We start from the raw sequence: 20150 nt of genomic DNA, 5'->3' as shown, positions 1-20150 counted from the left end.
TGTTTCCCCAAAAATAAGACCCTGCCTTATTGCCATGTGCTCAAAAGCCTGATTGGGCTTATTATTAGCAGATGTCTTATTTTGGGGGAAACAAGGCATCTTAAAAAGTTGGGAGAAATAAAAAGCCTTTATTTTGGCAATGATGGGGGGACAATGATAAATAGAACAAGAAAGTAGTTTCTTGATAGGGAAGCCATTCCAGATATGCAGTACCATCATTGAAAGTTTCTTTTCCCTAATTGCCATCCAGTGGACCACCTGATAAGGTGAAGAAAAATCTAAAAGTTTGGGCAGCAGATATGTGAAGTGCTGGTCCTCCTAGCTAAATTTGAAGGAATATTCAAGGGGGTGTAGAATATGAAGATTATAGTAAAATGTTAAATCATGCCAAATCAATTTATCTTTTCAGGATAGTTCAAGGTTACGCCTTTTCCGAGTGGCAGCTGAGAAACACCAGAATCTTTATCGGCAAGCCATGATAGGTGCAGGCATTGATAGGCACCTTTTCTGCCTCTACGTTGTCTCAAAATACCTTGGCCTGGATTCTCCTTTCCTACGTGAGGTAAATTCTGCTGGCATGATTTATATGAAGATTCCCAAAGACAATTGTTTTTAGAAAGTGAGGCGAAGAATCAGAAAAATAAGTCACTTTTTCCTCCCAGGTTATATCTTGAATCTTGCAGGTTTTTGTCCACACATTTCTATTTCTGGGGATAGAACTTCCTATAAGTATGTTCAAGGTTGTTTCCCTTTTAAAATAGGTGCTTGTATTTTTGTCACTAAAGGAAGTGAACTCAGCCAGCAGTAGTCCTGAAGGCTTTGTTTTAAAGCTCAAGGTCCATTTGACTCATTGTGAATGCCATGTGTCAGAATATTTTATCTGCTAGATTTTTAAAAATGTAAAGCGGCTCTGCTTATTTTTATTCATCTATTCATGATTAATTAACCAAATAAATACCATTATAGCACTCTATATGGTTGTTTAAAGTTTAAATTCCTGTATTACAGTAAAATATAACTATGACTTTTTTTTTTCTGCAGTGAGAGTGAAGGATTTTAACCGATTTTGCATTTTTTAGTACTGTGTTTCAGTGGTTTTGAAACATGCTAGAGTTGATTATATTTTGCTGCAGGTAAATTGCTAATTTCCCTTTAAAAGGGGCAACCATCAATTTTGAGATTTCGTAATCCACTTGGATGGATGGCTTGATCTATATATGTTTTCTTAAATCCATTAGAATCTGAGAACTGTTTTAACTATAAGTATCTGAACTTCCTTTTGCAGCCTAGAATCTTCAAATCTGACAGGTTCTTCTATATTAATTTAGAATCCCTTATTCTAAATTATTTTAAAACGTTACCTTTTAATTATATATTCACAATAAATATGTATGGACTAAAACTGTTCACTTTTGGATAGAGTATTAATTTTTATAGAAACATTTGGGACTAAACGTGTTTCTAAAGCACATTGTCTCTATCTTTACATAGTTTCTTTGAAACTCTATGCTAAAGAAGTGATGAATGGAGTACAGAATGAAAGTCAATGATAATAGAGCTCCCTCCTATTTCCTTCCTCTTTGTCAGGTATTATCTGAACCATGGAGACTCTCCACTAGTCAGACTCCCATTCAGCAGATAGAGCTATTTGATCTCCAGAATAATCCTGACTATGTTTCTTGTGGTGGTGGATTTGGACCGGTAAGCAGTGCCAAGATTGTCTTGAGGGAAAATGGAACAGGGTTGGTTTAAAGTTGGAGGGGATGCACATTTATGAAACCCAGGTATCCTGGATTCACTAGGAATGCTGTTTTGCTATGGAAAATAGTAGGGCTTTGGAAGCAAAGGTCCTGCCTCATGTTGCTTTTTCTTCTGTGCCAATGGAAAGGTTGATGATAATGGATATGGAGTATCTTACATCATTGTCGGTGAAGATCTCATCAATTTCCACGTGTCATGCAAATTCTCCGGCCAAGGGACAGTGAGTCTGGATTAATAGTTTTCCTAGCAGGGGAGGTGATGATGTATTGGGAATAGGATACTTTGATGATTTGGGTATGGCATCAATGGTTATATACAGTAGATAATGGTTATGGTTTCATACCCCCTCTGCCAGTTAGAAATTCCAGTTTAGTTTTAGACAAAAGATAGTTTAAAAAACTCTACTGTACATATGCAATCATCTGTCTCAACTATAAATGTTTGAGATATGCAATGGCAAATGCCAGATTTATCATGGCCATTATAGGTGCTGAGCTTGCTTGTTGCTGCCTAATCACTTACAATTCCCTTGCTGATTTCATGACCTGTTTCTTCCCCAGAACCAATTACTTCATGAGTTGTTTTCCTATTGTTACCTGAGTCTTCTAAAAGGCTAAAGCAAGGGTGTCAAATTCACATTGTCATGGCACATTACGTGATGTATCAGGACTTTTCCCCCCCCCTTCACTAAAGGGGGGGGGCAGTGTGTGACGCATCCGGCCTGCGGACCAGGAGTTTGACAGCCTTGGGCTAAAGTGATGCATGTTAAATGTCAGGTGCTCTCAGGCCCCAAGAACAACTCATAATTGCTTCTGAACAGTTTCCTTTATTGTTCCCCACCTACAGAAAGAAATTTTGCCAAACTAAAGCAACTGCTTGCATCATTAAAGATATACTTTGAGAATTGCTAGAGAAGAGCCCTCTTAATTCTCTTTTTCTGGTCAAACTATCTAAACTTTACTGCTTCTTGGCCCTCTGGAATGCAGTCCAAAGTACATTCCCCCACAGGTGTTGAAGTATTCTTTTCTTATGACAGCAAGAAGTTGGAAATAAATGGCTTGGTTCTTTCAATGCACTGTTACTTTTTGATGAACCATGATTTGTTGAATAAACCAAAGTGGGATGAGTTAATATGTTAGGCAAAGCACAAGCAAGCAACTCTACCAAAACAAAACATTGTTTTGGTAGATATTAGGAACCCATACAATTAGGATGTATAGATAGGGATTAGCTGTCTGTTCCTAGAATTCCCAGTCAGTTTGCCTGGGGAACCCCCTCCCTCCCCAGCCACAAAATATAAAGGTGTTTGTCTGCCTTCTAATGCTCATCCCCTATTAAGATAATACAATTTGAATCTTGCTTGGATGTTTTATCTATGTAAGTCTATGCTTTGAAATTTCACTGATATGCGTATTCTATTTTCTTAGCTAAATTTCTTTATCTTTCTTTCTCTTTCCTACAGGATGCACACCGTTTTGGGTTTAATATCCGGAAAGCCATGAATGACATCTTGAACCTTTTCCAAGCGAACCACATGGTCCATGCCACAGCTGACAAGTGACTGAATAAATGCCAGCAATATTGTACAGTTAGTTATCAATGACACATGTTGAGTGTGTTTTTTGTTCACTAATCAGCAGGGATTTTTGGAAAGTGGGGGGGAGGGGATGCCCAGGGGCCAGTCCTGAAGATGTCTGCAAGCACACTGGAGCTCACCTTTGGATTTGGAGACCTGGATTCTACTGTTTATCAAATACCACAGATCTCTAGGCAAATAAGAGTTCTTATTCACCCTGCCCATATTTCTGTATTTCCTAAAGATCTGATGGGGAAGGTTGCTAACCAAGGCTTGTTGCTGGATTAGTACAGAAAAATTGGAAGCTTAGCTGATTGAGGTTTCTACTCCAAGCTCCCACATGGATGTTCTGAAGCTGTGCCTCCTCAGCCATTTGCAATCAGCTGCTAAGAATCTCTTCTCCCTGTGCTCCAGCCACTTCAGACCAGTGCTGGTTGCCTGCCTATTCTGTGCTTCATATATGAAGGACTCAGTCCCTGTGGCTGTGATTATACTATTCCTATAAAGTGCTTCAAATAGGATGATGGATGATATTTTTGAGAACTGAGTTCCTCATTCTTACCCTTTAATGCCTGAGGTAATAGGAAATCACTATTAATTCAATGTAGGGGAAAGGAATCTTAATGTAAGTCAGATCAGTTGGTCTATCTCTTAGCATTATAAATGTTAATAAAACTCCAGAGTGGGAGTTCTTGCCAAAAAATTCTGGTTTTGGTCAACTGAAGGGTTGGAAAGTGATAAGGAGCATGTTTAAAAACCAAGAGGTTTTGAAGAGAGGCCTCAATTGCAGAAGTGCTTAATACTGCCTCTTTTAAATGTCCTTTTATCAGACAAGCCAGACTTCTCCCCTCCAGAGACTTTAGCAAGTAGTTTTGTCTACCATCCTTTTGCATAATTTCTGCAACTGTGATTTGAAGACCGTTTTTTAAAATATAAGGGCTTAACTATGGAATATACAAGAAAGAATATTAGGGAAACTGTGTGAAAAATGGGGCACGGCCAGACTGCAGTTAGAAAAGTAGATGGTATTATGACCACATATTCAGATTTACTGTTTTCATGCAACTTCCGAAAAGCTTTTGCACTTCATTATCTTCTGAGAGTTCATAGCAAGATGGTGAAGTTTTTCAGCTCCTTAATTGTGTTGAATGCAAACTTATTAGATTGGGATAGTACTTGGCATTTGGATGGCATGCTCCAGGGTATACTTGTATAAGGTGGCTAGTCTTACAGCAGTGCTTCTGTTTGTGCACGAGCCTCCAAGGCTGTTCCAGATCCTGCTTCCATTGATCAGAGCAAATATTGGATGTTGGAAAAGGGAAGGAAAATGAAGGCCTACAGAACTCATTAACCCATTGGGGCATCAAGCCAAGCAAATAATGTGTGTAATACTTGTAATCATGATGCTGTAGGTCACCAAGCAAACAAGGTTAGCGGTTTGACCTAAGAGAGCAAAGTACCACAGGCAAAAGCAGCCTGCATTTTCCCAGGGCTGCCTCCGCAGGACTCTGTTGCCCCCTGATGGCTTGCATGCATTGGGTTACAAGGCATGGTCAAGCCTGTGACTGTAGCAAGTGATGGGAACAGCAAAGTCATAGAAAAAATACTAAAGGATAGATTTGGATCTAATGGATCAGATCACTTTATTGAGTGGTAATGCTTGAGGCTGAGAGCTATTGGCTCCTGCAGATATGACAGTCCTTACAAGGGAAACATCAGCTCTCCTCACACCCCCGATCACCCGAGTTTAGTAAGTAATGTGTAAAAAAAGATAGCAACCAATGAGAATCTAAAGCAAGTGATTATGCATATGTGTAAAGCCCAGTCCTGGAAATTCAAAGATTATACTGTGAATTACATAGAGACTATGTAGCGCAGGAAGCTCTTTAGAATATAATAGCAATAGCAGATTTATATACCACTACACAGTGCTTTAGAGAGACCTAGCCCTCTCTAAACGGTTTACAGAGTTAACATATTGCCCCCAACAATCTGGGCTCATTTTACCAACCTCAGAAGGATGGAAGGCTGAGTCAACCTGGAGCCAGAGAGAATCGAACTGCCGAACTTCTGGCAATCAGGAGTCAGCAGGAAATTTTCCTTCATAATACCACCAAAGAGACTTAAGATACTATGTCCACGGAATAAATAACAATGCAAAAATGGATTTCCATATATGCAAAAGATGTATAAATAAAATAGAACAAAAGTGACATTCTAAACTTTAAGCAAGCTTTGCAAGAAAAGTGAAGAGAAAACTGTAGACACACATACACTAATTTGCCTGTTAATGAAAAGAAAGACTGTGCTTCTGAGCATATGTATCCCAACACCTGAAGTTTGAACAGGCAATATGTTACATCAGCTATAATTCACTATTTTTGTGAATGCCTTTAGATTTATTCAGCTGGACATGGAAAGGTTTTTTCCATTCCCCAAAGTTAGTTCACTGTCCTACACCAACCTCAGTGCTATTGTCCTTTCTATAAAATACAAAAAAATATTTATAGGAAAATAGATGGAAATGAGAAAAAGAGCAACATGGAAGTAGACAGGAAGACCGCTCAGTCAGAAGCTAGTGCAAAACTATAGCTGAGCAATTTACAGCATTATTCACCTCTGAGTCACATTTGGATTTGGAAAAATATATGGAGGCTGCACTTGTCAAAATCAACAGGGCCAGGACAAAACAAAATTTAATGAACACTTATCATTACAATTAATATTGTTGATTGTTCCCTGTCAATGTAATGACTTTCATTTTCAGTCACATTAAATTTACCATTCAGCACTAATAGAAGTGCTCAGGAAAGTACATCCAGGATTTTCAGAGGCTGCATTTAAACTCTTGGACTATGGTCTCTGACTATGGAATTCCCTTCATTAGCCAAGATGAAAGGAAGAAAAGCTTAGTGACAAAGCTATTGTGCTTTGCCCACTGAAGATCACAGGCTCATCTTTCAAGCTCTCAAAATATTTTTAGTAGTGTTTAGAAAAACATCTGTAAGAAATTTTGATGAACTGATGTCCGATTAGAATGGGAATAGGATTCAGGGTAAGGCAGCTTTGCAGATGGCCAAGGTGGACCTGTCTCCAGACTTCCCAGTACAAGGCCATCTCGATCTGGCCCGCATCAACTTAGGATCAGAAAAATGCTCCAGAAAGACTGCACTCTGGAAACATTTTATTAGGGGCAGGAGGGTCTGGGGTTAGTCTACTCTGTGCCTCACTGTGTCATCGTCTTCTGCAAACGCTGGCAGCTGGGGCATATGCCTTCTGATTGGGCCCGCTGCTTCAGCTCCTCCAAAATGGGTGCCACTGCATGTTCAAACATCTTTCGCAGCACCTCTGTATTCACAATGCTGTAGCTGTGGGTGGGAACCAAGAGGTGAAAAAGAAAAGAAGGGATGCCATTTACACAGTCAGTCAATGTAGAAAGTATGATAGGTTTAAGTCTTGAAAGAGAGAGAAACAGCCCAGGTACAGAGTCAAGGAAACTCCCTTCATGCAATGTCAAAAGAGTGCAATTTGCTGCACTGAAAATAACATAAATATAAGATATCTCTGGAAGTGAGCTTATTTAACATAAATATGGCAAAGAAGCACTAGTCCAGCTTTAGGGCAAATTCCCCTTTTTTCAGAACTGGTGAAGCGGGGTTTAAAATATCATTAGAAGAAAAGAGAGGAGGTAGGTAATACATGTATGAAACATCTATGCTGGAAAGAGAGTTTAAAAAAGCATCCATTTTAAAGCCCAACTCTTCTTGATTCTTCTAAATATGCATGCCAATTACATGAGCTTTAGCAACTTGAACTTTTTTTAAAATAAATGAAAACAGATGTTCTCAGGAATCTAAAGCCAATGCCAGAGACTGGATTTTGTAGAAAACTGCATTTTCAGCAACAGCCAATTAACTGTTTATGTGAGTAGTCAATTCACTCGCTTCTGTAATACTGAACTTTCTTTTCTGTGAACTGGAAAACTGCAATTACCTGCTGGTCTATAAAAGGAAATCTATAATATCAAGTCGGTATTTCTAGCTGACATATAGTTCATAGACTAAGCAAGAATTCTGGATAGTTCTTGATAGAAAAATCTTAAAGTTTGTAGCTGTCCTGATACATCATGTCCATCCAATAAGAGCATTTCTTAAGCTTGACAACTTTAAGCTGGGTGGATTTCAACTCATGCTTAGCTTGAGAATCAGGAATTGGCTCAGGATTCTGAAATCCATACTGCTTAAAGTTGCCAAGATTTGGCTTTTCCCCCAAACACAGGATGGGAGATTTTGTGCCATTGGACTGTTTGTGATTGGTTTTGATTAGATCAAGCTACTTTGGGAATGTTTATTCTGTTTTAATGTTGAAGATTTATTACACATTGTTTTCTATCGACGTATACTGCCTGGATCCATGTGCCAACTGGGAAGCTGTTAAATTGATATAATCAGTCAATCATGCTAAGCCATAATATGCTATGTTTGGTTTTATCTTAGCTTTTGTGGTCCTTGGAAATTACAAACCATAGGTTATGCCAAGTCCCACATGCTAAAAACAATGAAGAATGTATAATATATACATTATACATATACACATACATATACATTATCAAAAAAAGCCAAATAACGTTGGAATTGGAACCCGAATTCCAGAGGTAAAATATACTTCTACTTTTTAATAATTTCTTCTGTCATCAACAATCTCTTTGACACATCTTTGGATAAGAAAGTCATCGGAAGACTTCTTTCAGTCCACCAGCAAGTTGGGAATTCAACCAGCAATCCAGGCCCGACTATGATTTATGGCTTAATGTGTGAATGTAGCCAATATGGGGAGTCCTCACTTAACAATGGCATCACTCACATTTAGAGTTGTTTGCTCTAAATTTTTCAAGTCTTTTGCTGATTTCTGGCGTTTATATCTGGTTACTAGCAAAAAAAATCCAATTGAATAAAATGGATTCATTTAATGACTATGGTTTCACTTAATTACCATAGCATTTCCTTAAGGACCTCTGCAAAAAAGATAACATTGGGTGCAGTTGCACAATAATCAATTTAATAGCCACCATGACTTGCAACCATAATACCAGATTAAATTATGGTCATAAATTGAGCGCTACCTGTAATGCTTTGTTTAATAAATTGTGATTAAACAAAACATTACTTAGAGGCTTTATGACACTGACCTGTGTGAAATCAGGGAAATCAAACCCAATTTTGCCCTAATCTCCATATCCTTCCTTAGTCTAGCCTTCTGATTCTCATTAACAAGTTGGACTGTATTCTTCAATTCTGACTCAGAGGTTTAACTAGGTACCTGGAACATCTAGCACAATTAGGAGGCCGGTCGGATGCTTCCATATTCTTCAGTGTTGCAAGATGTCGGGATATGTCTTCCAGGAGTCCATCCAGGTCTGACCGAAGCTGAGTGAGAGACACTGAAGTCCGTTTTGCCCTAGCAGAAAAGAAGTAGCTGTAAGTAAAAGAGCAAATTTCCAAATTCATAGCCCTGTAAAAATTCAGAGAAATGTAACTTTGCCTCCCACATAGACTGATAGACTTTCTTATCTCTGGATCAGGTTTTAAGATTGGAGCAATCCCATTTTACACAGTCCTCTCACATCATAGGTTGGCAGAAGAATGGTGACTTCCTGGTTTGGGGGTATTTGTGTTCCAGGAGATGATACAGACTCTCTGTCCCCCTGCATTTTATTCTCTCTTACCCCATCATTACAATGGGGCAGGGGAGGGGCTCGATATGGAATTTTATCTAAAATTGTAGAGCTTTATTAAAAATACACTAAAGGACTCACCCTCTTTTATTCTGAATCTGAATTTTTGCACCCCCTGGTATTTTCTAATCAAAAAATTTGGTAGAATTAAGCATATATTAATGTGCAAGAAAACCTGCTGAAGAAAAAGGCCGAGAGACCATAGGCACATTCATGAAGCTTGCTCTTAGAAGATTCATAAACACTAGAAAACTTCACTTTTTAAAAAGGAACATTATAGTGATCTGGACATATTCCAGGACAACAAAGCCATCATTTGTAATATACTAATCTTCCCTACTGGTTTACAGAGCTACAAATAATTATAACTCTTAATACAAAGTGATAATCATGGAAGTTGTGATCAACTTTTCTAAAACCAAAACACGAAGAGGAAAAAGTTCTACTATCAGAATGTAGGGAGCAAACCCCATCATTAGGAACATTAGCAAAAGTTATCTAACTGAACCTCTCATTGTGTTTTACTCTAGGATACAATAAATAATGGGTTGTGTTTACTTCATCTCTAAAATCTGGCCTTTTCTTTGCTGGGAAGAAGAAGGCTCCTTGGAGGAGAGAAAGGGAAGCCTCAGGAGAGGCACATACGTGGTAGAGACTTCATCCAGTTCCTCCCGCAGCATTCTGAGCTCCTGGCCTTGTTCCACCTGTGTCCTTTCCTGCTGGGGAAGAACCCCTTCCAAGCGCACCCCCAGCTGGGCCAGCAGCCGCAATGCCTCCTTCTGGGCCAGCTCCAGCATACATTTCCTAGAGTCAGGAGTGATGGAAAGAGACCAGGTGGATGGGTTGGTGCCTCTAGCAAAACCAAGGCTCTTCCACTCCCACTTTACAGTGCCCCTCTCCCAGCCGAGCAAGGCAAGCCAAGGTGGAAGCTATGCCCATCTTATCCCCCAAGACCTGCTCGCAACTGCCCACTTCCCATCATAGGCTATTGATGGATGCCAACCGAACAGCATCACTCTCTTCATAGATGGCTGATATGGAGGGTATCGTTACTATTCTGCCTATTAAGTCCAAAAGTTGTTTGGAGACCCCACATGCCACCCCTGTTCCAGCAACTGCTATGGGGTCTTACCAACGAAAGTCTTCTACTTGAACTTGTTGCTGCAAATTACGCAGTTTCTCCTAAATAGAGTGGAGGAAGTGTCAGGGAAACAATAACATTAATTTGGTATTGAGTATAATTATTACAACACTCATAATTCCCTATCAGTCTAGCTGGGTTAGCTAGAAACCCTACTTGTTGTAATCCAACAGATTTGGAGGAAAATACAATGCATCCATAGAAGAAAGCAGGTTTGGTGTAGTTTTCTTTGGGAGTGATCCCATCTTTTTCAATTTAATAAGATGGTAAATAAAGGGACAAACAGGTGAAGCAGTTGCGGCATTTAAAAAAGAACGATCCTATGCCAGAAATTTAGCAAGAAGACAACACTGAGTTTGCAATATTGTTTTATCACCATTGCACCTTTCATCTAAGAATCTACAGAGAGCAGCAACTTGACTAATTCTGACAGATATGGAGAGTCAAACCTGTAGCCCATCAGGAATTCTTAAAACAATAAATAATGATTTATTAAAATTCTATCCCAGCTTTTATTCAGAAGCTCCAACTAGCAAATTTAGCTCTAATTCTGGTTTCTGGCAACAACACCCCTGTGAACTAGCCTGAGCTGTAGAGAGGGAGAGACTGGCAAAATGAACTTCTACAGGTAAGAAGATTAGATAAGATTAGAGCATCTTTCCCTTCGATGCCAGTCCAAAGCTTAACAGTGCTGGTGAGACAGAATTTAAAAAGAAAATTCCAGAAAAGGTAACAACGAAACACCTTCATATTGTTCCAAAAACATTATGCCAAAAGGCATCAAGCATGATTGATTGAGCTTATTTTTCTCATGTACAGCTCCAAATTTTCCTTAAAAGATTATCTTGTGCTGTAGGCCAGCCTGACAAAGAATAAATTCTTATAGTTGCCAGTGGAACTTAATTGTAATCTTTCTTTAGTCCCTATGCGACAATGGCTGCCTTTTGCTAAATGGTCCATATTTTTTAATATCTGAAAAGAATCCCTTGATGAAGATAAAAAGAGGAAAAGATTTAAAAGGGACAGATAGAAAGGTGATACGGTAAGTGCCAAAGAGCAGGTCAGATGACCAACCCAGCCCAGTAGTCTGATCTTTGAAAATTTCCACAGAAATTGCTTTTGTTTCTATTTTGCTACCAAAAGATCTAGAAACTTGTACTGTAGCTTCTGTTCATGCTAGAGAAAACCAGTCTTGGTTCCTTATGTGTGGTCACCCATGATAATAGATTCTGCTTATAATCTTACTTTCTGACAACTGTTCTCCATCAATCTACTAGCTCATAGCAGCTTTGTTACCTTTCCAAATGCTGTGAATAACTTGCACTGTTGATACCACCCCATATTCCTGCAAGTCTCAAATCTTCTCCCTCACCTCCAAGAGGGCTGAATTTTCTTCCAGCACGCTGGTCTTAATTTCAGCATCCTCCACAGATTTTGTCACCTTTCGACAGCTTTCCTGTAAGAAATTTTAGGGAACAAGAAGAAACATAGTGGAAGCTGGGAGAAAGCTGAAAAATCTCTCATTTCTTTTTTTTTTTTTTTAAAAAACTTGATATTCTAAGGCTGAGTTTAACTGCCTTACATTGGAAATGTGGTTTCTGCTGCCTAATTCCTAGGGCTGAGAGAGAATGATGCCCAAGGTCACTCAGCTTGCTTTATGCATTGGTCAGGTTTAGAATTCATTCTCCTGGTTTCTAGCCTGATGGCTTAACCCAGGGATGTCAAACTTGATTTCATTGAAGGCCACATCAGGGTTCTGTTTGACCTCCGGGGGACATGGGGGGTATGGCAAGGGGCATGGCCAGCTCAACGTCACTCGTGTCAGGTCAGGGGCGCCTGTGGTGGCCCGAGCACTCTGCCAGCAAAAATGGGCTCCGTAGCTCTGTTTCTGGCCTCCTGCAACCAGCGAAAACAGAGCTTGCGAGGGTCACGCGCAGTCCTCCCGAGCACTGTTTTCGCTGGCAGATGCACCACAGGCCGGACCTTCACTGTTTCCAGGGTGGGCCCTGCAGGCCCGATCTAAGCACCCCATGAGTCAGATCCAGCCTGCGGGCCTTGAGTTTGACCACTACCTTAACCACTACACCAATTGGCTTTCACCCTTGATCTACAAGCCTCTTCTGTTACTTCTCTAGTGGGTTCAAAACAATCAACAAAGTTCTTCTTATCCTTCCTTCTTTGTAAGGAAGATTCAGCCAAATGAAATGAGCTGACTCGAGTGTCCTTCCATACCTGTGGGGGCTGCTTTGGCGCAGAAGTACCTCAGTTGCAGGCTGCTGCCTTGTCTTTGGTGTGGATCAGATGGAACAAATGAAAACTCTCTTCCAATCTTCTTAGAAAAGAGCTCTACCCCACTCGTCTAGCATCTTCATAGCATTGTCTAGGGCCACTAAGTTACATAGAGCCATGCTCATTTTTGTTTTTTGGGCACCAAGATGGTTGGGCAATTCTAGAAAATGCTCTGCCTCATTTCTGACAGTTATATGTGCTGTCACACTATTTGAGCAGAGACATGTATATAAAATCCCAAACCAACAAGCCTAAGTGATGGCAATATCACTAAAAACTAAAATGGGAATTGTACTAATCTGACTAAAGTGAAAAGTTAATCTTGTGGATAACATGCATAAAGGTAAAGGTTCCCCTCACACATACCTGCTAGCCGTTCCCGACTCTAGGGGGCAGTGCTCATCTCCGTTTCAAAGCTGAAGAGCCAGCGCTGTCCGAAGACGTCTCCGTGATCATGTGGCTGGCATGACTAAATGCCAAAGGCGCACGGAACACCGTTATCTTCCCAACAAAGGTGGTCCCTATTTTCCTATTTGCATTTTTTACGTACTTTCGAACTGCTAGGTTGGCAGAAGCTGGGACAAGTAACAGGAGCTCACCCCGTTACACGGCACTAGAGATTCGAACTGCTGAACAGCCGACCTTTTGATCAACAAGCTCAGCATCTTAGCAACTGAACTACCGTGTTCATAGTCTATTTTAAATCTTTTCCCTCATTTCAACCCTACCTTTCCCCACCAACACTCTTTTTTCTGCTTTTTTTTGTATAATTATGTCTGAGTACTGGAGAACTCAAATGCTTGCACAATATGTTATGTCATTCTAGGTTCTAGGCAAAATACTGCCTAATTATGAATTCATTTTCTTAAGGATTAACATATCTACCCTTGCTTTTCAATTTTTAACTAGATTTTTGGCACCAATATTGTTTTTAAAAAATTAAACAATAGCAATAAAGCCAAGGCATGAAGGCAAAATGAAGACAAAGTCCAATCTGATTTTACAAGAAGATGGACAGAATTTAGCACTTTCTCCCTCAAATTGGCCCAGTCAGTCAGAATGAAGCATTCTTGCATTGGCAGCTTTAAAAAAAAATCATTCTACATTCCTGACTATTAAAGCAGAAACAGACATGGTCAATGTGGAAATGTAACTGTTCAGCTATTCAATCTATACAAACAAACAAACAAACAAACAAACAAAACAAAAAAAAACAGACCTGCAGATTCTGAAGATGGTGGTTGACCTTAGATGTCCTCTCCTTGAGACTGGTAATAGAGTCCTTGGCTCGCAAAAGGCCACTATTGCTCACTTCCTGTAGGGAAAGAATATAAGAAGGGACCAGATCAAGCAAATCATCATCCACTTACTCCTGACTTCTTCACAATTTCCAATAATTTATTTCAGTCTCAGTGTCAACTGGAAGGTCTTCTTAGGGATCTACAAAATTCATTACTGAAAGTGACAGAAGAAATTAGTGACATATTTGAGGGACACAGGAGCCGTAAAGTAGAAACTTTCTTGTTGCAATGTACTTTTTGCAGCTGAGGGTCAAGGAAAATAAAGAGAGAAATATTTGGAACAATTTAAATGAAACAAAATATTAAAAAGTTATATTTATGTAGTTACTTATCAAGCACATCTAAATTATATTAAAGTAACCAAAATATCTTTACAATCCCCCAAGGCGTGTGACAACTTTTGTGCACCCCTAATGTTTGGAAATTGAAAGTGGAAAAATTTGACACACCCTAAAAGGTCATGTCCAGAAAGCAAATGAGGAATGAAGAATCACACAAAGAGTGGCATAAATGTTTTTTTTTCTTGTCTATTATTAGAACAATACTAACTCAGAGCAAGTTAATTATCTAGGAAAGTAGCAACAAGTATGTAGGATTGTGACTCATTGCTTCACCTGCTGGCTGGAAGTATCATCTTCATCTTCTGACCAAGCTGGCTTGATGGGAAATAGAGGATCCCGTCTTTCGCCTCCTGCTCCCCCTGGTAAGCCTCCATCATCTGTTGATTCATTCTCCGTGGTGGAATCATCACGTTCCCCATCAGTTAGATTCAGAAGAGAAACATTAGTGCAAGCAGAAGAACGCTTCAAATTCAGATTGGGACTTTCACTGGTAAAATGGGGCTCGACTCTGGGTGGGAAAAAGGGTACACGTTATCCTTAGTTTCAGCTGTTGACTATTTTCTTTCCTACATAATATATTGCGGTATTACTTTAATATAACAACGAGCCTATGCCTCAATGGCTAATATATTATTTGATAATATTCTTTTGAAAACTAAGAGCAACCCTTGGCTGGTATTAGTTTTATTATCTTCTACTAAGCTTTCTTAACTCTTTTCATGCGCAAATAAATATAGATATATGAAGATATCAAATCAATATGAAATCATAGCTCAGCTCTCCCAAATATGATGTTTTTATGTGTGTGTTGGTCTTCAAAATCCTCAATTTAAGAGATTACTGTATTGAAATCCTGGAATATTGCTCTGAAAATTAAATTGCAACACATTGATAGGATATCTAGTCTTATTTATTCCATCACTTATATCCCAAGTCAACACTCTTTATTTATCCAATAAAATCAAACAGAACAGGGGGAGGGAGGGCAGATTGTTCCAAAAGATAGGGTAATTCTCAAAAAGGCTCTCATGCCCACCATTTCTTAAAGTGGGGTAGAATCCAAAGAAACTCTTCCCAAATAGGATGCACTGTACCTATTTGAAGAAGATGGTTCATAAAGGAGCACAAAGGCCTTATAGATCAAAAGCAGCATTTTATACAAAAACATGTTAACCAATGCAGAACCACAGGACAATGCTATCCTATTGAAATGGATTGAACTCCCAGCCAATGAGCACCAACTAGTTTTAGGACATCTTAAAAGGCAGCCCAACTAAGAACATATTGGAATAATCAATAAGGATGACTATTGCCAAGATCTCCCATCCCACAAGAAATGCAAAAGAAACACTAGACAACATTGTGCAAAGTCTTCTCTGGTAAAAAAAAAAAAAATCTGGCAGGATCTCCATTTTCACACTAGCTCCATCAAGGTGGAGGACCATCCATGTGGTCTTCTCTAAACCCAATACAGGAGCTCCATTGATTCTGAAGAAGCAGTAACACCCTCTTGCTTTGATTCAATTTCACCTTGTTTCATTCCATTCCATTCAATCCCTCACCTTTCGCACACTGGGAGAAAATGCATCTCTTGCTCAGTTCAAAGCTAGATATCAGGAAGATATTGTTGAACTCCAAACCAAGAAATGACTTTTCCCAGTGGTTACATTTAAATAGGATAGGGGAGAGAATAAAGTCCTGAGGCACTGTGTATAAAAATGTCCAAGGGTTTTATTTCTTCTCTTGGCATTACCAACTAGAATCACTCACTTATGAAACAGTGATCACTGCAATTAATGCCACGCATCACCCATTCACGCACAAACAAACCTATTTCACAGATAGTCTGGAAAAAATCTAAATGGTTTTTCACGATGCCTGACCAGAGCTTTCAGCAAGAACCACTGTTGTAGTACCTTATTTAGATCAGATGAGATTAATTATCCACTTAAACCCAGTGTTGGACTACAAACATTCATTATTCTTGGCCAGATTTATGCAGACTATAAGTTCTGGGAGTTGTAGTCCAACAAAGCTGGGATCTCATGGCAGCAGCTCTCCAAGAATTTAAGGAGAAAAAGGGAGGGTTGCATAATCTCTTCCCAGAGGCCTTTCCAGATATCTGGAACTGAATCCAAAACCATCTATATGCAAAGCAGAAATGCTACTGTGCACCCCCCTTTCCTGTAGGTTTTTACTTGCTACAACTATTGCACTGAATTTCACTTCTAACCTATCCATTCCCAGGTCACTCACCCATGGAAAGAGACGGCTTTCTTTTTTTTGGGAAAGCCTTTGATGCTAGTAGTCTTTCCAAGCTGATCCTTGCTGCTCTGGGCCCGACTTTCAATACTTGTTGGTGTGTCTCCGGCCTCATTTATTTCCTTGGATTGCCAGATAGTCTTCACCACAATGTTGGCCATTATAGATTGGGAGTCAATATCTGGTATGAGCACAGATTTTCTTGCCTGTACCACACCAGGAAACATCTACTATCTACAAGCCAACTGGCTCTCCAGGTAGGGCAAGGATCTTCTAGTTGCTCTCATGACCTCACAATGGTTGCCACGGGGCTGCCAATCATATGACCCCATTCTTCCATCAACAATTTGCACCACCAACATTCTATGGTATTAGTAGAGCCTTCAATGGAAAGAAAACTAATCCAATGATGTAATCCTGACATTGAAGCAATTGCATTGATTGAGTTGAACAAATATGCTGTACAATGAACTGCTTTTTTATACCTTGTCCAGGAAGGCAATGTCTAGATTCAGCTGCTACACTAGACTATATGAATCATAGTTAAGCAATCAGTCATACTTACACCACACATAGTGAGGTTCACAGAGTACAATGAACCTAAACCAAAAATACATTATGACTTAGCTATATGTAGACTCAAATATTATATAAAATTTCAAACCAATGTATTTAAATGAAATTGTCTTTTTTATGCTTTACAAATAATCTGTCTATATGACTTTTGTGTTGTTTGCTGCTTCCTACCTCTTCCACAAGCCTCAAGGATATAGCATCCATAGAAACCTACAAAGATAAAGTATTCACTTGCTGCATATTTTCCATGACTACTTGATTTTATTTCCCAATCCTCTGGCCATGAACTCATAGGTAATCACAATGGAAATTTGGGAAATAAAATTTAAGGTCATATATAATTTCACGATTTACAGCTGGAATTCAGTAAAAATTATAATCTCCTCCTCCTCCTTATCCTTCTCTTTTTTTTCTTTTTTGCATCCAGCTAATGTCAGCGTTTGTTAGTAAAAAGCATGAACTTAATAGCAGAGATTCTAGATCAGGCTAAAAATGAAATAACACTATTCGATGTTATCAAAAACGTTATTTGAAAGATCTAGCTATTTGTTAAGCAAAACAATCCAAAGCATTTTGCTGATTGCTCTGGCAATGGGATGGGTCAAATGCAATGCTAAACCAAAGGCTAGTATTGTCTACTGTAAATCAAAGGAAACATTCATAATTTTTTTCTTTCTTTTTGATCAACATGAGGTGTCAACTAACCACAATCATTGATATGCTATGCTTAACTATTATTTACTGAATCAACCACAACTGAATCAACCACAACTGAATGATTCATGTTCCACAATATATTTGCATCTGTTTTATCAAGTTGTTCTTTCTCAGTTTAACATATTGGACATGATCATTGTGTTGGATATAACATGAGAAAACAGCTACATACATATCAACTTGAATTTCCAAAGAAAAGTCAGGATATGAATGCAATACTAACTATATTCATTAGTTAGTTTCCACATAAGACTAAACCATACACTAATGTTGGTTTTATCCAAGCAAATAAAAACCTTTCTATACCTTAACATAATATGCAAACCAAGTTTTCCCTTAGAATTATGCAAAATCAGATTGCTTCACTTTTTGAAGCTGCATTCAAGCAACTTAGATCTGTGTAGGGATATGAACGTATGTAAATAAATGAGCAAAGCCGTAGATAAATAAATAAGTACAGTGCTATCCTAAGAGAAGAGATAAGAACTAGTTTAGTCTAGTCTAGTGGTTAAGGCACCAGGCTAGAAACCGAAAGACTGAATGACTTCAGTTCAACTCACCTCACAAGGTTGTTGTGTGGTGAAAATAGAAGGAAGGAGGAATATAAGATATGTTCACTGCCTTCAGTTGTTTATAAAAAAATAATATAGGCAGGACATAAATGAAATAAAAATAAAACAATAATAAAAACAATGCCTTCAGTGTCCTTAGTTTCTACATTAATTCTTAGATGGAAAGGCAGGAATAATGATTTATTAAATATATTGCTGAAAAAACATCCTCAAACAGGAAAAAAATGAAAATAAAGGGACAAAAACACCTCAAAGTAGGAGTTCTAGAATTCTAAAATGCTGGAGACTATATAGTATTGTGTCCAAGTCTAAAAAAAGAAGTCCTTACCTTATGTCCACAATTAAGCCAATTTTTTTGTTTCTAAGAAAGACATTTGTTAAGTGAACTTTGCCCCATTTTACAATCTTTCTTGCTATAGTTGTTAAATAAATCACTGCAATTGTTAAGTTAGTAATGCGGATGTTAAGTGAATCCGGTTTTACCATTGACTTTGTTTGTGAGACGGTCACAAAAGGGGATCACATGATCCTGGGACACTGCAACCGCCATAAATATGAGTCAGTTGCCAAGCGTCTGAGTTTTGATCGCCTGACTGTGGAGATGTTGCAATGGTTGTAAGTGTGAAAAACGGTCATAAGTCACTTTTTTCAGTGCCGTTGTACCTTTGAATGGTCACTAAATGAACTGTTGTAAGTCAAGGACTACCTGTATATGTATACTTTTTAGTTCTCATGAATCAATAATCAAATAGGTCCATTCCTAAGCCAATGAATTCTGCCCTTAAAGGAGGCAGGAGGAACTGGAAGCAGCAATGCCAAATGCCCAATTGTTTTGCAGACCAATACGACTTTAAAAATAACCCCAAAGCACCCCCAAAATTTCCTTCAACTGATCTCCATTCTCCAATTCCAGGCAGGGGTGGGAATTGTATGCGTGCCAACAGAAGGGTAAACCGAGGTGGGAGCTGGGGTTCTCCTTGACGGTCGGTGACTGCTTTATGGCTATGCATGGGAGTGGGGTAAGGATAGGCAGGTCTGGGTAAACAGTGGTGGCACCAAACCTGCCCCCAAAAAGGAGGCAACGAGAGGAAAAAGCCTGGGGATGAAAGCTTTGGCAGCTGGATGCCAGGAATTCAGGAAAGATTGAGGAATCCAAATATTAAGAGGAGGGATGTTGGAGGTTGCAAGGGTGAAACCCCCCCTCTATTTTTGCAAAAGGTCCTTGGGAGAGGAGGTGGAAAGTGGAGAAAGAGTAAGAAGAATCTGGATTTGGAGAATGAGGGGCCGGTCATCCAGCAAGAGGGGAAAAGGCCAGTTGACCGACTAAGTGTGCTGGCATTATCTATGCCCCTGGGATACATTTTGCAGTTATTATTCATCAGTTTGCTATAGCTTCCCATATCTAAAGCCCTTTAAAAGTACCCAAAATAGCCCCAGAGTAACCTGAAAAGCTAAACATTTTTCAACATTTCTCCAAAACAAGCCCACATGGTGGGAAGACTGCCCAACCAGCAACTTTGAATTCTCCCTTCCCCCACCAATTAAAGGGGCAGGCAAGCAGGCTACTATACTTGGTAGTCTAGCTCAGCCCAGGAAGGCAGAGGAGGCCCTTGTGCCAGAAGGGGGTTGCCTGGGTCTCATGGCTGTTGCTTCAGCCACAATGAAACACTTATCTTGGCAAGGGAGCTGTTGGGGAGGGGGCAGAGGAATCAAGCCCAGAGGAGAAGCACCCCTTTTCCTTTTTGTCTGTTCTGAGGCACGAGGTGGCACTGAGCAACAATGGAGGGAGAGGAAAAGGAGCCAGGCTGGTTGGGGGACTTGGCCGGGGAATAGTCCCAAGTATGTGGGACGGTGCTGCTGAGGGATGTCTGTTTCCAGGT

The 20150-nt window shown here is 39.5% G+C and overlaps 2 protein-coding genes across 14 annotated transcripts in view; one reads left to right on the top strand and one right to left on the bottom strand.

The window, feature by feature from the left end:
- Positions 1-3364, top strand: part of CPT1C (carnitine palmitoyltransferase 1C) — a 40503-nt gene extending 37139 nt beyond the window's left edge. For all 13 annotated transcript variants that reach the window (XM_034415353.3, XM_087892007.1, XM_034415349.3 and 10 more), the window contains 4 exons: positions 410-562; positions 1588-1701; positions 1889-1981; positions 3224-3364. In XM_034415353.3, the coding sequence (XP_034271244.1) occupies positions 410-562; positions 1588-1701; positions 1889-1981; positions 3224-3322 (459 nt within the window). In that variant the 3' untranslated portion in view covers positions 3323-3364. The remainder of the gene's footprint in view (positions 1-409; positions 563-1587; positions 1702-1888; positions 1982-3223) is intronic.
- Positions 3365-6504: 3140 nt separating this feature from the next.
- Positions 6505-20028, bottom strand: LOC117664455 (testis-specific serine kinase substrate-like). The gene is made up of 8 exons (XM_034415361.3): positions 16400-20028; positions 14417-14651; positions 13721-13816; positions 11585-11668; positions 10204-10253; positions 9717-9875; positions 8657-8794; positions 6505-6705 (listed from the first exon to the last, which is right to left on the bottom strand). The coding sequence occupies exons 1-8, from the start codon at positions 16630-16632 to the stop codon at positions 6564-6566; spliced, it is 1137 nt and encodes a 378-aa protein (XP_034271252.1). The 5' UTR covers positions 16633-20028; the 3' UTR covers positions 6505-6563.
- Between the last annotated feature and the right edge of the window lie 122 nt (positions 20029-20150).

The sequence above is a fragment of the Pantherophis guttatus genome, chromosome 4, assembly GCF_059756535.1.
Source record: "Pantherophis guttatus breed Tessera chromosome 4, ASM5975653v1, whole genome shotgun sequence".
Taxonomy (NCBI): domain Eukaryota; kingdom Metazoa; phylum Chordata; class Lepidosauria; order Squamata; family Colubridae; genus Pantherophis; species Pantherophis guttatus.
Note: the sequence above shows the minus strand (reverse complement) of the source record. Positions and strands in the feature narration are given on the sequence as shown.